General features: G+C 42.4%; 1 protein-coding gene across 3 annotated transcripts in view; it reads left to right on the top strand.

Annotated features, from left to right (window-relative positions):
- The window catches only part of CAPN9 (calpain 9), a 65,687-nt gene extending 49,596 nt beyond the window's left edge, over nt 1-16,091 (top strand). For all 3 annotated transcript variants that reach the window (XM_055147213.1, XM_004620311.2, XM_004620310.2), the window contains 8 exons: nt 839-919; nt 3,382-3,439; nt 6,269-6,333; nt 7,448-7,516; nt 7,850-7,928; nt 10,863-10,979; nt 13,101-13,159; nt 15,725-16,091. In XM_055147213.1, the coding sequence (XP_055003188.1) occupies nt 839-919; nt 3,382-3,439; nt 6,269-6,333; nt 7,448-7,516; nt 7,850-7,928; nt 10,863-10,979; nt 13,101-13,159; nt 15,725-15,751 (555 nt within the window). In that variant the 3' untranslated portion in view covers nt 15,752-16,091. The remainder of the gene's footprint in view (nt 1-838; nt 920-3,381; nt 3,440-6,268; nt 6,334-7,447; nt 7,517-7,849; nt 7,929-10,862; nt 10,980-13,100; nt 13,160-15,724) is intronic.
- The last annotated feature ends 2,246 nt before the right edge of the window (nt 16,092-18,337 follow it).

Genomic DNA, 18,337 nt, shown 5'->3' with positions numbered 1-18,337 from the left:
ATTGTGTGAGGTATGGCCCAATACTTACAAAAAGTGAGCAGAGCTCAGCTTTTAGCAGTAAACTTGCTGCTTCTTTCTTTACTACTAGGGCTGTGACTTATTTATTAACAGGGTCCCAAACCAAGCAAAACACCTTCAAACACTTACTGTACTTTCCCCATGCATTAGGCCCAGTATCAAAAGGCCTCTTGCTCTCAAAGATTTTGCCACCTACCTTGCCAGATGACTTGGCCAGTAGTTACATCCAAGAGTGAGACATGGGAAGATTCAGAAAGCGCAGAAAGAGGTGGCAACTTAGCTAGGACCGTAAAATTCATCAGGCATCAGATTCCCTTACCCATCTCAATTGTAAATGTACATGGTTGCAACCAATTCTGTTAATCATTAATAAATCATTCCAGATTTTCCCCAAGAGCCTTCATCAAGTGTCAGATTGCTCTTAAGACGACAGATAGGGGGCTGGAGTGATAGCACAGCAGGTAGGGCATTTGCCTTGCATGGGGCTGACCCGAGTTCGATTCCCAGCATCCCCTATGGTCCCCTGAGCACCGCCAGGAGTAATTCCTGAGTGCAGAGCCAGGAGTGACCCCTGTGCATCCCCAGGTGTGACCCCCAAAAAAAAGCAAAAAAAAAAAAAAGATGACAGACAGGCCAGTTCTGAGCCCAGCTCAGAAGACCATAGCATCATGAGGCTGCAAGGAGACCCCAGTGTCTCTCGCAGGCAGACCACTGCCAACCCAACGGTCCTCTTTCCTGCCATTTTTCTGGGGAAAAAACAAATCAGGTTTTTTGGTATATTTTTATGTGGGTCTTAAAAGTTCCTCTGGTTAATTTTCAGCCTCAGAAGCCAACTGCACCTGGACAGGAGACAGAGGAGGAGCAGCAGTTCCGGGCCCTGTTCAAACAAACTGCTGGTGAGGTAGGGCTCCCATTGGCTCCCATTGACTCAATCCCTGCACTGTTGAGGGACTCAGCTTCTTCTTTTTTTTTTTTTAATAAATTTTTTATTTTTTATTATTTTATTTTGTTTTATTTTTTTTTTTTGCTTTTTGGGTCACACCTGGCGATGCATAGGGGTTACTCCTGGCTCTGCACTCAGGAATTACCCCTGGCCATGCTCAGGGGACCATATGGGATGCTGGGATTTGAACCCGGGTCGGCCGCGTGCAAGGCAAACGCCCTACCCGCTGTGCTATCTCTCCAGCCCAGGACTCAGCTTCTTTATTCAGTGGTGTAATAATGCTTCCTTGAGGCTCAGTGCCCAAGGTCTGGTGCTAAATGTCTGTTGACCCAAGTGTCAACTTATCCCAAAGAGAGAGCAGCCCTGAATTTTTGAGAGAGACTCTAAAGGTGGTTTCCTCCTGCACATCCACATCTCCTGTTTGCTACTATTTAGGGGCCAAAAATATCCAACTGAACTCAGACCAGGCCCCAATGCTGTCAGTGCCAGCTAAGAAAGCTTTAAGAAGTGGATTTTTGAACCCTACCCAAGAAATCACTCTCTTTATATCACTCTGTGCTAAGGTCAAAGAAGATATTATTTGAGGAGGTCACCACTGTTGCAAATCCATAGTGACTAGAATTTTATCCACTAAAGTCAGAGGCATGTTTTTGTTTGGCAGCAGGCCAAGAAGGCAAAGGAAAAGGGGAAACTGTCATCCTCTTTCTCCTTCACTTCATTTGCATACTCTCGGCTCATCTTGCTTGCAGGAACTTGGGCTGTTCTTAGGGGATCTGCATCTTCCCCACTTTTGCCTCGGGCCTCTACTGTCCTCTTAGAAACTTCTCCACCCATGTTCTCTGAAGTCTCTCTATCGGTAGCCATAAGTAGTATTAGCCTGATAAACCAACTGAAGTGCTAACAAGTGTATTTGTTCCTTACCCATGAGTTGTGAATCCCCCTTAAGATGTGTGTGAGATGCATCCTAATGGAATTACAAGCACCATGTTTATAAGGAGGACAAGAAGACAGGTGGAGAGAGGCAGGGACCCATGTGGCTTCGTTATACTACAGAGCTTACTGCAACCCTGGACATGAAAAGAGAAGTACAGGGAGGCAGATAGAGAGTGGTAAATGTTTAACTTTCAGTATTATCTGAAGGACTGAGCTGGTAAAAGCATTTCCTGAGTGAGGAGGCATTAGGATAAAAGAAAAGAACTTGGAGAATGGACACCTCGGTTTGTCAGGTTGTGGAAGAACTCATCAACTTTTGTTAACAACTAAATGTACTTTTTGAAATTAATGGCTCTCTTCCGATCAATTGGATGATCTGGACACCTCGTTCCATCTTTCTGTTCAGTAGGAGCTTGGGCTGTGTCTGAAATGTTCCATTAGGCATGAACATCCTCATCCTCTGTTTTACAGGACCTAGAGGCTCCAGAAATGGAAGTGGGGTGGGCATTTGTTAAAATAACTCTACTGGGGATTGTGTGTCAACTCTGCTGATTCAGAGCCCTCAACAGAGTCTTAAATTAGTGTTTCTCATGTTGTCATGTATGCAGAAACCACCTAGGCATCCTGAAAAATAAGGAAACATTTCTGAGGGACCCAGAACTCTGCATTTCTAATAAATACCCATGGGATGTTAAATCAATGGTCCTGAAATTGAGTCTTAGAGTTTTTATTTAAATAATCATTGAACCATATGCTCAGGTCTTTTTATTGATATGGTCCTAGCGATAAACCCCAACATGGAAATATTTTGTTAACTTGTTTGAGGGCCACACCTGATGATAAGGAGTTATTCCTTGCTTTGGACTCAGAAATTACTCCTGGCAGTGCTCAGGGGACCATATGGGATACCAATGATAGGATCTTGGTCCTATCAGCTGTGTGCTGGGCAAATACCCTACCCATTGTACTATCTCTCCAGCCTCCATAGGATTTTTGTTTTTCTTTTTTGGGTCATACCTGGTGGTGCACAGGGGTTACTCCTGGCTCTGCACTCAGGAATTACTCCTGGCGGTACTTGGGAGACCATATGGGATGCTGGGAATCAAATCCGGATCAGCCTCATGCAAGGCAAATGCCCTACCCACTGTGCTATTGCTCCAGCCCGTAGGATTATTTTAAAAAGCTATCCAAGTGATTATGCTGTTTCACGGCGTTTGGGAACTTAAACTTAAAGGTTCCTTCACACAGGGGTTGTTTGAAGAGTCTTAGCTCAGGATTTGGAAAAGCATGTTTTGTCTCCCTGCCCTTCCTGGGTGGCTCACAGGTTACCGAAGTGCGGAGGCTAAAGCCACACAGAACACAGTACAGGGGCCTACAGCAGGGTTCTGAGGCTGTGCTATCATTTCAATCAAACCAACTTCTCAACTGAAAGAAATTGAAGCAAAGACTCAACACGCCATAAAAAGCAATTATCTCCCCTTCAACAGGACTTGGAAGTGACAGCAGAGGAACTCCAGAGTGTTTTAAATGCTATGCTGCAAAAGAGTAAGTGCTTACGCCCACCACCCACCACCCACATGAACCTCAGGGATCCTATTGAGAGGATATGTAATGGATATGTATCCACCAGCCACCCCAGGCTCCCTGGTGCAACTCAGCTTCTAAAGTAGCTCTCATTGCTTATTTCTTGATCACAAAAAGTTATACAATATTATGGTAGAAATTCTCAAAACTGCAGAAAAACCTAATGACAAATCTATAAATCACCAAATCTAATTAGTAATTGCTATTAATATGTGCTATTAATTTGTGTATAGTATGGTATATGTAGCCTGTGTGTGCTGCTGTGAGTGTACATATTCATGTGTATATGTGTATAGTTCTAAATAGGAATGTAAACATTTAATTGGTATATTTATTAAATCTCAAATGTAATCCACATTAAATCATAGGTACAATTTTATTTTTAATAAGCTTTGAATTTTAATTCAGATATACAATTTTCCCTTTTAAAGTATGAAATCCAGTGTTTTTTCTTGAGCAATCCAGTATGTTCAAAGCTCTACTATAGTAAATTGTACTTTATTTTGGGGGTGGAAGCCAAAAATAAAGAACTACTTCTGGCAGTGCTCCTGGGACCATATGGGATATGGGAGATTGAATCCATGTTGGCCTCATGCAAGGCAAATGTCCAACCCAATGTACTATCTCTCCAGTCCCAACTACATTCAATTTTATTTTTTATTTTATTTATTTACTTTTTGTTCTTTTGGTCACACTCAGCAATGCTCAGGGGTTACTCCTGGCTCTGCACTCAGGAATTACTCCTGGTGGTGCTCGGGGGACCATATGGGATGCCAGAAATCAAATCTGGGTCAGCTGCCTGCAATGCCCTACCCACTGTATTATAGCTCTGGCCCCCAACAGTCAATTTTAGAACACATCATTACTTCAAAAATAAACTGGTCCCTAGTCACTCCCCTCTTCCTTCTCCCCTGGCAACCACTACTTTCTGTCTCTATAAATTTGACTATTCTGAACTTTTCATATAAATGGAATGATGTGTTATGTGGTCTTTTGTCTGCTTCTTTTTTTGTTTTGTGGCAAAACATTTTCGCAGTTCATACATACTGTATGGTATCAAGATTCCATTTCTTTTAATAGATGGCTGAAGAATATTTTATTTTATGAGAACATTCTGTGTCATTGATTCTTTGAACCACTGAAGGACAATTTGGGTTGTTGACTGTTTGGGCTGTTATAAATAATGCTACTGTGAACATTCATGTAAACACTTTTTTATGTGTTTACATGTTGCATGGTAACTCTGGATTCAGTGGTAACTCTGGGTTTGATGTTACCATTAAGCTTCATGGTAATTCTGGACTTAATGTTCTAAGAAACAGCCTGCCCATTTTCCAAAGTGTCTCTTCCATTTCCACTGGCAGTGGAGTACTTACTGCCCGTCGTAGCACTGTCTGTCCCGTTGTTCATCAATTTGCTCGAGCGGGCACCAGTAACGTCTCCATTGTGAAACTTGTTACTGTTTTTGGCATATTGAGTATGCCACGGGTAGCTTGCCAGGCTCTGCCATGAGGGTGGGATACTCTTGATAGCTTTCCAGGCTCTTCAAGAGGGACTAAGGAATCAAACCCGGGTCGGCCACGAGCAAGGCAAACGCCCTACCTGCTGTGTAGGAGTATTCAAATTTTTCCAATAAGTTTTTTGGGTTTATTTTATTTTGGAGAGCCTCTCTGGACTGTTTTCATGACTTACTCCTGGCTCTGCCCTCAAGGATCAGTCCTGGCAGGGATGAAGGGACCATATGGGGTGCCAGAAATGCGCAAATGCCCTGCCCACTGTACTAGCTGCCCCTTATTAGTGACTTTTATTTTTTTGGCTTTTTGGGTCACACCCAGCGATGTACAGGGGTTTCTCCTGGCTCTGCCCTCAGGAATTACCACTGGCGGTGCTCAGGAGACCTTATGGGATGCTAGGAATCGAACCCGGGTCGACCGCATGCAAAGTAAATGCCCTACCCGCTGTGTTATTGCTCCAGCCCACTAGTGACTTTTAAATTAAATTTCAGAAGGTTCTTTTTTCATGTCATGAAATATGATTTAAAAATATGATTCTTAGAGGCTGTGTAATATATTATCACATATAGACATAATATATTGTTACGTTTGAACATAACCAAACTTACTATAGATGACATCCTATAGATGATTGAAATAACTTTAGGGATTTTTTTTCCAAGCCTGTGACCTTTCTTGAACACTTCTCTCTCTCTCTCTCTCTCTCTCTCTCTCTCTCTCTCTCTCTCGCACTTTCCTCTCACAAATCTCTCAATTTCTTTCAATAAAAGCTACTTACTTGACTTCAAAAAGGAAAAGAAAAGAACGTTTTAAAGTTAGAATAAATGCATAGAAAATAAGTCATTTTAAAGCTAGAATAAATGCATATAAAATTAAAAAATTTAAAAAATTTTAAAAGCTAGAATAAATGCATAGAAAATTTTTAAAAAATTAAAAATTTTTTTTCTTGGACCCGGAGCAATAGTACAGCGGGCAGGGCATTTGCCTTGCTGGTGGAGGCCACCAGGGTTGATCCCTGAGCACAGAGCCACGAGTGAGCCCTGAGCACAGCTAGGCTTTCTCCTCCTAACAAAATCGAAACCAAAATCTTTTCTCATATTGTGTGACTTCTCTCCCCAAGACATCACATCAATGTCAACTCTCAGCAGCAGCCCTAAAAGAGTGAAAATATCAGCACCCTCACCAGCCAGGGTCTAACGACTTAGGTACTCTCAGCACCCAAGAATAAGTTAATCATATTAGAGGCCAACTAAACTCTGTTTTTATTCAATTTCAGGGAAGGACATCCAATTCAAGAAGCTAAGCCTGATTTCCTGTAAAAACATTATTTCTCTAATGGACGTATCCTTCTGAATATGTGGGCAGTAATAAATATTAGGTATTTTCCTAGATTGGAAAATGCATACTTTCCTAAAACATGGCTTATTTAACCTGGAGACTCTTTTTTTTTCACAAAGAAAAACCAAAGTCTTGGAGTCCCCTGGGGTTGTTAGAATTGAAGAAGAATCAAGCAGCACAGACTCTATTTAAAAATTTTTTTTTAAATTATTATTAGTGGAGGGCTGGAGTGATAGCACAGTGGGTAGTGCGTTTGCCGTGCACGCAGCCAACCTGAGTTGGATTCCTCCGCCCCTCTCAGAGAGCTCGGCAAGCTACCGAGAGTATCTCGCCCACACGGCAGAGCCTGGAAAGCTACCCGTGGTGTATTCGATATACCAAAAACAGTAACAAGTCTCCCAATGGGGACGTTCCTGGAGCCTACTCGAGCAAATCAATGAGCAACGAGATGACAGTGACAGTGACAGATTATTAGTGGATCACCATGAGGTTCAATTACAGAGTTATAAACTTCTGTGCTTGCATTCCAGTCACAATGATCGAGGACCCATCCCTCCATCAGTGCCCATTTTCCACCACCAATAATCCCAGTATCCCTCCCACCATCACCATCCTATCCCCCCTCCTCCCCACCCTGCCTCTGTGGCAGGACATTCCCTTTTGTTCTCTCTCTCCTTTTGGGTGTTGTGGTCAAGCAGCACAGACTCGTGAGTGGGGATATTTCTATAGAGACTTGGGGATTTTTTTTTTATTTTGAAGCTAGTGTATCACTATGTAGATGTGCATTTTTTTTAATTGATTCACTGTGAGGTACAGTAACAAAGCTTTCATGTTTGAGCTTCGATAATACAGGGACTTGGGTATCTTGTTGCCACTTTGGGGACTCATTTGGGAAAATGAAGAATTTTGTGTGGAATGTTTTTCACCTTCTGGTATCACCAGCATCTCAGTGCTTCCATGTCTCCTCTCCAGTCATTCACAGTTTCATAATTAAAGTCAGCCATTCCACATCAGTCCATATGCCCCCTCTTGGGAAATCTCAGATCTGAGGTTCTCCTCAAGATGATTTGGGTTGAAACACTGCTCATGTCTTCCTTCCTTAACGCACTTGACACAGACCAGTGGCAATGGAAAGCTGGAGTTTGATGAATTCAAAGTGTTCTGGGATAAACTGAAGAAGTGGATTGTACGTAACCTGATAGTGAATTGTCTGTAAACTGTAGGGGGATTGTATAAATCCACAGCGAGGGGATATTTAAAGGTCAGTGAGCTGCAGGCTAAAGGACTTCATGTTTAGGAAGGAAAGGAGAAAGGAAATCGTTATGAAATTCCAATACTTACCTTCCATAGTTTTAAAAGCAACCTGGGTTTCAACAACAGGAACTGTCCTCTCTTGGAGGGCCAACCTAGCCATTGCTTCTGGCCCTTGTCAAGCATCTCTCTTGGTCAGTCCTTAGTACTGGGTCATGTTAGCTTTTTGAGTTCTATGTTTCTCCATTCTTCTGCTCTCCTTCCTTAGAATCTTTTCCTCCAATTTGATACTGACAAATCTGGCACCATGTCCTCCTATGAGCTGCGGATCGCCCTGAACGCTGCAGGTAGGGAAAAATTGGGGGGTTCAGAATGGGCAGAACCATAACATGTCAGGTGCTATCTGAAGTGGCTACTGGCTTAGCCCATGACCCCTGGAGGGGCCAGACTGACCTGTGCTGGTCCTTCTTGAAAGCACAGAACTTTGAGGGGCAGAGCCAGGCCTCAGGCCCAGACTTGTTTTCCTCACAGCAGAGCCTGGTTGAAACCACTGAACAATATTGGCAGAATTTTTAAAAAATGCATCCACTTAGAATGGACATAGTCTGACCCTCAGAGGACTCTTAGCCTCTGATTGAGTTTTCTTTCCAAGCATGGGACACTTTGGTGGCAAGCTGTGATTCTTCTAACCTTCTCATTTCTGCAGTTAAGAGGTCATTTTCACAGACAGGCAGGGAAGGCAGACCTGATCCTGTCATTTAGAGTCAGGGAGGAGTTCATAGAACTCATGTCCCCTTCTGCCACCTGTGGCTACGTCCCTGATTTTTGTCTCCAGCAGAATGACTTCAACCCAGATGTCTCACTTGTTGTTTGCACTTTGCTCCCTGTAAACCAGATGGAGACTGGAGCGATAGCACAGCAGGTAGGGCATTTGCCTTGTGCGTGGCCGATCCAGGTTCGATTCCTCTGTCCCTCTTGGAGAGCCCAGCAAGCTACCAGGGTATCCCGCCCGCATGGCAGAGCCTGGCAAGCTACTTGTGGCATATTCCATATGCCAAAAACAGTAACAAGTCCCACAATGGAGACGTTACTGGTGCCTGCTCAAGCAAATCAATGAACAATGGAATGACAGTGCTACAGTGCTACACCAGATGGATTCCAGGTTGTGTTACCAAGCTCTTAGTCATATCACTGTATATGACATTCACTGTAGCCATGTGAAACTCTGGGATCTCTAGGGGCTCCATGGCCTCACACACACCAGCTTCCACCAAGCTTTGTAATGATTCTCACAAAGAATGCCTCATAAATATGGCCCCTTGGCCCTGCCAAAAGTTATAATCTAGTTCTCTCCAAGGCACACTAACATCTGCAAACATTGTCTGCTTCATGATCTGATCAGGGGACAGGATGTACAAAATAACAAATTTCCTCAGTCTTATGGGAGAAGAGAACAGAGCTAGTCATACATGCTGAGGGTACCACGGAGGAGAAAAGCCTGGTTTTCTTACAGGCTGGTGCCCCCTTTATATGGCAGGAGAATAAGGCAGCAGACAAAGGGAGCCCCCCTTCAGAGAGGAGGAGTATGGCCAGAATTTCTGCTCCTGACTCGCTGAAAGGGAAGAAAAGGGTCACTGTCTTTTTTTCCTGGTCTCCCTGAGGGCAGATGCCAAGACTCTAGGCATCAGCAGTAGCAAACACCACTGCAAAGATTCCAGAAATTTCTCTGTGGTCTCTTTCTCCTTCTGGAATTGGGACTGGGGAGACAGGAAGGCCTTAGTGAGGTCCTAAGCAATATTATGAACTTTTCCTAGAAAGTAGGACTGTAGGTTCAAATGGAAGGGGGTTGGGAGCTTGGAGGGAGAGTGGCACTCATTGAACATTGATTAGAAGTCAAAGCATTAAGGAGCAGATCTTAAAAGAAATTTTCCCTTTTCAAGCTGTCATTTTATTTTTTTTTCTTTTTGGGTCACACCTGGTGATGCACAGGGGTCACTCCTGGCTCATGTACTCAGGAATCAACCCCGGCGGTGCTCAGGGGACCATATGGGATGCTGGGATTCGAACCCAGGTTGGCCGCGTGCAAGGCAAACGCCCTACCCGCTGTGCTGTCACTCCAGCCCCTCAAGCTGTCATTTAACTGAGGAGAAAACTGAAGTCCAGAGGCCACAAAAACAAAAACTAGAGGCCTGTAGAGGAGCAGCACTCATGTGGGTCCCTGGCTCCAGCCCAGAGCCCTCATTCAATCAAGGATATATGTGACCAATATCCTGTACACATCAGGCACTGTGGGATACAGCATCCCCTCTGGGGCACACAATTTTCAGGATCCCAACATTTTTTTTATTTTTGGGTCACATCTGGCGATGCACAGGGTTACTCCTGGCTCTGCACTCAGGAATTACTCCTGTACTCCTGGCGGTGCTCGAGGGACCATATGGGGTGCTGGGAATCGAACCCGTGTTGGCTGCGTGCAAGGCAAATGCCCTACCCACTGTGCTATTGCTCCAGTCCCAGGAGTCCAACATCTTTAGCTTCATTTTTCCTTGAACCAGGGACATGATCAGTAGTAGAGTACGTGCCTTGAATGTGTGTGATACTCAATTTTATCACTGGCACTCCAAAAAAGAAAAAGATAACTAGAAAAAAAGTAATAAACATACTGTTGTTTTTAAAAATAAATTAAAAAATAAAGCAAAATCTACTTGATAAATGTCCCCTTACTCTAGGGGTCAGTGCTGGAATTGTCCCAGGCCTGCTGGCAGTACAGCAGCAGGGGAAGCTGTGAGAACTGGAAGGAAGTCGGGGCTGGAGCGATAGCACAGCGGGTAGGGCGTTTGCCTTGCATGCAGCCGACCCGGGTTCGAATCCCAGCATCCCATATGGTCCCCTGAGCACCGCCAGGAGTAATTCCTGAGTGTAGAACCAGGAGTAACCCCTGTGCATCGCCAGGTGTGACCCAAAAAGCAAAAAAAAAAAAAAAACAAAAAACAAAAAAAAAAACAGAACTGGAAGGAAGTCTCTGCAGAATGGAGTGGGGTTCTGACATTGGCAAGCGTTAAATTCCCCCCAATAAGGTCCTATGAGAAAACCCTTTGATGATGTGGGTGCCACAATTAAGATCCACATTCTTGAAACTGATGAAAGTACAGCTAAGAGTTTGCTGGCACACAGACACAAACTGTCACACTATGGTCCTCCACTGGATCTGGGAACTCCCCCAAAGTAAACACCTCAGGGTTCAGCCATGGTGGACCATATCTTCTCCCCCAACCCCATAGGCTTCCAACTGAGCAGTCACCTTCTGCAGATGATCATCCTCAGGTATGTGGACCAAGAGCTCCAAATGGGCTTTGATGACTTCCTCAACTGCCTGGTCCGGCTGGAGAGTGCAAGCAGTAAGTGTCTGGCTGTTTGCGCTTCCTCAGGGAGACCCCAACTTCTCTTTAGTCATGTCCAGGAGCACATCAGAAACCACCTGACTGTTGGGGAGTAAGTAGCTCAGCAGTAGAGCATTTGTGTTGCATGTGTGAGGACTTGGGTTCAATCATACCAGAACAAGAAAAAAAAATTGCCAAAAATTATGTCAAAGCCAGGTCGTCGGGAGACATTGTTTGATTTGTGTGTACACATTCTTAGTTGAGAGGCAGGAATGGAGAATTGTGAGTTATACAGCAAATATTCAATTCTCTACATAATCATGGTGCCTTTGTAGAGTATGGCAGTACTTGCTTTATTCTTTTTTAATTAAAAAAAATTTTTTTTGCTTTTCTGGGCCACACCCGGCGATGCACAGGGGTTACTCCTGGCTCTGCACTCAGGAATTACTCCTGGTGGTGCTCAGGGGACCATATGGGATGCTGGGAATTGAACCCGGGTCAGCTGCATGCAAGGCAAATGCCCTACCCGCTGTGCTATTGCTCCAGTCCCAGTACTTGCTTTAAATGTGAGTAAAGGTTTGATTCAGGTCAAATCATAGCACATGGAATCAACAGATTCTTTCCTCCCCTTCTGCTACCACACCCCACTGCATTTCTCATTTTTGGTATGATAATCCCTAGATACTGTTCCAGTGGTATCAAACAGGATTTGTCACTCCAGTAAGAGAGAGATTTGTGTAGGTGAATTTTATCCACTCTGCTCCCCACAGGTGAGATCACACAGAGTAGAACTGCATGGAGCATGTGCAGTGGCTAGTAACAGTACCAGAACACCCACTACTACAGTTTGATCTATGCAATTGTCACTTACCTGTGACACTATGCTCGGTTTAGCACTCCGTGTCACCAACATATTCCTGATTTTTAAGCAAAAGCTCACAGCATCACTATTTATTAAAATTTCCCTGTGTTTCCAGTACCTCATATTTTAACTTCAATAATTAGCATCTTGATAATATATTTCACATGTTATCCTAAGGCAACATTTTAATCTCTGAATGACTCAATGACATGTCTCAAAAATTCAGTTATTTCTTATGCAACAATTCAGTCCTTTCTTTTGTAAATATCTCCAACATATAGGCAACATGATTTATTTATTTGCTCATTTTGGAGCCATACCTAGCAGTGCTCAGGGTTCAATCTTGACTCTAGGTTCAGGGATCAATCCTATGGGGGTTTGGGGAACCATATGTTGTGCTGGGTCTGGAACTGGGGTCGTCTGCGTGCATGAAAAGGGCCCTACTAGCTGTACTATTGCTCCAACCTGACAGCATGATTGTTGTGCCATTTACACACCAAACAAAAGTCTCAGTTCTCAACATCCTCTAAGACTTCGTCGGTCCATGCTGAAATTTCCCAGATCTTCTTTGTTCAACCTGTGTCTGGCTGTCTCAGCATCTGCTCACTGCATTTGAATTGAACACCACCACATTTGTTCTCTGACAACTTCCTCCCCTACTCCTGTCCTTTTTTTGGTACTTTTAAAACATTCTTAGATGACACTCAAGTGAAAGCAGGGTTGTTGACTGTCACAATCACTATAACAAAGATGGGAAAACCAAAGTCCTGAGAGGAAAATAAGTTTCTTAGTTTATTCATACAGTAGATATGGGGTTCAGAGTCGCTGTCTGCTCTTTGCTAGCTCCTCTTATACATAATTGCATTGACAGTGCTCACCTACTCTAAGGAACTCATATAAAATGAACAGCTCTCAAGAGTCAAGCAAAGCTTTATGTGCATGTTCTCTCCAAAATTTAAGTTGACGGAGGTGTTTGGGATCCAGGAGCTGACTGACAGTCTAGATTATCATAAATAATATCAGGTTCCACCCAATGCTGAGGTCACTGGCTTCAGCCTTCATATGAATTACAGAGATGTAAATGACTTAAGAGCAATCCCCCTACAGTGGATCTGAGTAGGGTCTGTTGATAAAAGACTCTTGCTTATCACTAGATTACTGTCAGAATGTCCTGCCACCACAGGTTTCTGGAAAGATCCCAGGGTCATGGAGAAATAACAAAACCTGCTGAAGTAATTATCCCTGCAGTAATGACCTTCTCATGTCTCTCCTATCAGGGGTGTTCCAGTCTCTCAGTACCCATAACAAGGAATTCATTCATCTCAACATAAATGAGGTATGAATAAGCTAAGCCTTTCACTCAGGAATACAACTAGGGCTATGCAGAGTTGATCTTCTAAAAACATTTGCTGAAAGTGTCATCTGTGAGGGTTAACATTTAGCTGTGATTTCAGTTTACAGAACTTTACAAAAAACTGTTTATGTAATTTTTACAATACTTTTATTAGCCAAGGGCAAATGGTTTGTGCAGAGATAGAAACTGAAACATTTTGAGATAAATAGCCTAGAACTAGTGAACTCTCTTCTTGTCCTTCTATTCCTTCTGCCATATGGACTTCTCAGATTGTCTTCTTTCCTGCTTCCAATTTGTTCACTCAGTCACACTCTTGGAGTGTGTGTGCATGTATGTGCACATGTGTGTGAAAATGCACATGTGCACACATCTCATGTAAACCTGAGAAAAACCAAAAACAACTTTGCTAACCACAGGGACTGATCACAGCAAAAATGATTAAGTTTCCTGGATTAATATTTCAGATGCAAGAGGAGTCCCAGAAATAGCTCCCTTCCAGCTGCTAGAATGTGATCTTTGGATCAGCAGGGGGGACAGCTAGGGGATTTTGTTAGAAATTCAGATCACCACATCATGATTGCAGACAAATGAACCTGATATAAACTTCAAAGTTGCTAAGAGACCCTTCTCCAGAAGAATGAAATAATAATTATGCATTACACGGTGATGTTGCAACACATGAATATAGCAAATTAACACTTTGTATGCATTAAACATATAATACTCTGTGTAAGCATTAGTCTGTAATAATAATAAAGTAATTAGCTAATAATAATGTCATAGTAACCTAATAAAAAAGGAAACAAAATTCCAGGTCCCGCCTCAGACCTGCTATATCAGGTCTTGTTTCTTCAGGATATTCCATGATTCTAAATTCCCTAAAATGACTTAATGGACCATAAATGATCAAATAGGACAAAGTCTGAATGCTGAAAAGGGTTAAGATTTTTTTTAAAAAAAGAGACTAAAACACATTGGGTATCTTGACCCATAATATCACTTAATTTGGCAGTGCATTATATTGATTTATCAACTAACTTCTTATGCAAGTAATTAAGATATCTGAATATATTATACTTTTATTGAGCTAGAAATTTGGCAGTTTTCTACTCCTTCACTTTTAACATACACATAAGTCAATAAATGCAACTCCTCTAATTGATACCCATATAAAACACCCTAGGATTCCAGAGGAAGGCTTACATTCCCTATACCTCATGAAAACCAAAAGGACCCCCAAATTCACCTTTAGTTCTCATCTTCCAAGATTTTACTACTAGAAATTATGAAGTGTGTCAATTTATACTTTTTTAACTATGGCAGGGGTGATGGTAGTGCAGGGAGAGGCAGGACAGTTACTTAGTCAACCCAAAGAACAAAGGAAACAACTATTACTTCAAATTCAAGCTATTACTTCCAACCCAGGAGACCCCCAGTTGAGGGTTGTTATGAGTTTATCCTGGCCCTCTTACCCCTATAGACCAAAGTCATTTGCTATAGGTTCTTGACCCCACCCCAGAGGAGTGGAATTATTTGAGTCCTCTCCAACACTAAATGCACATGTGGAGAGATTTTAAAGCCCCTGACCATGCTCTACTATACTAATAAATACAAATCTCTGTAAGTAGGAGTTATGGTTTTAAAATGTCCCTGGAGAATCCAGTGTGAGGATAAGCTTAAAATCTGCTATGAATGCCTCAGAAACAGTCTTTCCCTTAGTTGGCTTCACCTTCAGTTGCCATGCTGAGTACCTACATGTCTTCCTCCTGGTTATTTCTATTCCATGGTGCTATGTCCAGGTAGGAGGCCAGAGAAGAAAGAAAAACTGCTTCACATAATCATGTTCCCTTATCTTCCATGTTGTGATAAGGAAGTTAGTGGGAAGGAGCAGGCAGGATGATCACAGGGTCAAGGAGAAAAAAGTAGAGGAAGTGCATACTACATCTTTACAGTTCACTGGTAAAGAACCCCAGGTGATGAGTCTGCTCCTTTTCCCTAAAGTCCCTTCAAGATAATAAATCATGTCTTCCTTTAAGGTGAAGGGACCCCCTCAGAAATGAGAAAAAAGTGAGCCAAGCAATAGTACAGGATGCTTGCCTTGCATTTGGCCAACCTGGTTTCAATTCCACGCACTTCATATGGTTCCTTGAGCCTGTCAGGAATGATCCCTGAGCACATAGCGAGGAGTAAGCCCTGAAAACCACTGGGTGTGGCTCCCAAACAAAAATAAAAGAAGAAATGAGGAAGATACTCCATACTCTCTGGTGCCTCGTACCTCAGGAAGGTAGCTGCTTTACATTTTACCCTTTCACACGTATTTGGTTTGAGGTCACTTAGAAAGGTCCCAGGAAAAGCTAAAGTGCTGCTGATGAATGAATGTTTTCGTGTTTCATCTCAAGACAGGAGTGCAAGTTTTCAGGCAAAAATATCAGATGTCAGAGTTTCTGTAACATAAAATGGACCTGAGTTTATGAGTACAATTCCTGAGACTAGTAGAAAAGTGTTGGGATAACAGGCCCTGATAAATATTCTACTTTTTATTTCCAGTTTATCAACTTGACAATGAATATTTGATGGTGTTGCAGTTGGTACAGCTGATTTTTCTGACTACCAGCTCCAGAGCATCCTGTTGTGGCGGTCAGCAGTCTTGCCCCTTCTGTTGTCCAACCCTGTCCCCACAATCCACACTCCAACACCATCCTGATCTTGGGAGATAAAATAGGCTCAGTTAGGTTCTGTGGTTTTATGATCTTTGTAAAAACCACTGAACGAAGATGATTGAGGATTCCCACCTGTTCTTCATGTCTGGTTCAGGTAGAGCTAGAAATCATCCCTTTGGGTCCTCAACCTCTTTACTAATTAGTAATAATTATTAATGGGAGATTCTCAATTTCCTACACTAATTATTCAGAGGGTAACTAAATGCACAGACTTCTGACTTTAATATGGCATCAGTAATTGTCTCATTAATCCAGTACAGGACAATGTTTGAATAAATGTTTAAGCAATCTGAGATTAAAAGAAAAGACACGGTGTCATAATTTAGCATTTACTTTATTTATTTTTATTTTTTGGCTTTTTGGGTTACACCGGCAATGCACAGGGGTTACTCCTGGCTCATGCACTCAGGAATTACTCCTGGCAGTGCTCAGGGGACCATATGGGATTCTGGGAATCGAACCCGGGTCGGCTGTGTGCAAGACAAATGCCCTACCTGCTGTGCTATTGTTCCAGCCCCATAATTTAGCATTTTTATGCACTGTGGGTGTGTCTCATGATTGTACAAGCATCAAAAAATTCTGGATGAAAGAATTTAACTGGTAGGAGTACAACAAATGTGAAAACCTCTCCCTTTTCTTCCAGGAACTAGTAGCTAAGACAGTCTCTGGCCAGTCAGAAATATTGTTTATATCCAAAGCTTTGAGTCAAGAAAACAAAATGTGATGCTATATTTTTCTCAGAGAATCCAAATTCAAGTTATATTTTATCATGTTCATCTTCACCATGATGGCAAGAACCAGAGCGGCCAGAAGACTATTCAAAGGGTTAGCCAGCACCACCTAATCCCCCAAGTGGAGCAACTCCAAGCACTAAGCTGGAAGTAGGCTTTGAGCATCCACGGGTACAAACCCCACACTCCAAAATGCAGTAAGAAAGTAAACAAGAAAAAAAGTAACAGAGTAGAAAAGACCTGCTTCGAGAGCTAGAGCAATAGCACAGCGGGTAGGACATTTGCCTTGCATGTGGCTGACTCAGGTTTGATTTCCAGTATCCAATATGGTCCCCTGAGCACCGCCAGGGGTGATTTCCGAGTGCAGAGCCAGGAGTAACCCCCGAGCATCACCGAGTATGACCCAAAAAGCAAAAAAAAAAAAAAACCTGCTTTATCTTTCCTGTAATTGAACAGAAAAATTATACCTAACTGGACTAATGGGAAGTAATACGTTATTGAATCACTAAATTCTAGTTCTCATTTTCATAAAACACTTATGGTTAAAGAGGTGGAATGGATGGCATGCACAGAGGAAATAAATGAGAATGGTCGGGATGAAGATGAAGATCCAGTTAGAAATGAAGTTTAGCGAGAACCTTTTTTCTCACCCACCACCAAAGTTTCCAGAGTAACTTTATGAATTCAGTGTGTGGGTGCGCAATGCATGCATTCAGGGGATGACTCCCCAGGTTTCCCCAGAAGAAGGACAAAGAGATAGGACACACGGATAGATGGTAAAAATGGCCCATGTAATGTAGAGCTGTTAACATACTTATAGAACATCAGAGGGGGTTCTAGGTATTGGACTGCATGTAGGTGTGGTTGATCATTTACAGAGGTGAAGTGTTTTGGTGGAGGTAATTCTCTCGGGGGGATTAACTCAAGGAGACGCTCTTTCTCAGGGACTTCTATATTGCTTTTCTCCTTCCCCTTAGTTGTACAAATTAAACAAATAAATTTAATTCTTGTTAATACTTGCAGTTATTTGGATAAACACAGTAAGATATAGATTTCTAAACTTGGTTCTCTAGGCTCTGAGGGCAAGCGAGACGTTTACCATAAATTCCAGACTAAGTCCTCAGGCTGATTCAGCTTGTCCTTCCCCATGGGGGTCCTGTCTCTTAAGTCATAACAACTTACATCAAGACCGTGCTTTTATGCTTTCTAGATTGTCCCATTTTAATTCCAGAGTAGCTTTGCTACTCACCCCGGGTCCACCCAAAGCCCACAGTGGGACCCCTCTTTTTGGGGGTGTTAGGAACTGTGGCAACTAAGTCTGAGTCAGTTGGATGGAAGTTTCCCACTACGTGAGTCTTTTCTTCCGACATTATTTCTGCATAAATTATAAAATCATATCTACATCTTTATATAGGTCCTTATATCTATATTGTTTTTATACAGCATATAAGATTAGAATGAACTGGATACAAGTCTTTTTCTTTTACTATATATGCATCCCTGGAAAATTTATCAACCATTCTGATACTTAGTTTCTTTAACTCTAACATTATGCTCCTTCTTCACAGAGATCTTGCAATGAATAATTTTATGTAGAAAACACAAGACCCAGTAGCTGACACATAGTGAGTGATCAGTATAATTAAAATCCTTGATGTTTTTTCTACCTCCCAAAGAACGAGTGGTTTTAAATTTTTATTTATATAGTT

The sequence above is a fragment of the Sorex araneus genome, chromosome 9, assembly GCF_027595985.1.
Source record: "Sorex araneus isolate mSorAra2 chromosome 9, mSorAra2.pri, whole genome shotgun sequence".
Taxonomy (NCBI): Eukaryota; Metazoa; Chordata; class Mammalia; order Eulipotyphla; family Soricidae; genus Sorex; species Sorex araneus.
Note: the sequence above shows the minus strand (reverse complement) of the source record. Positions and strands in the feature narration are given on the sequence as shown.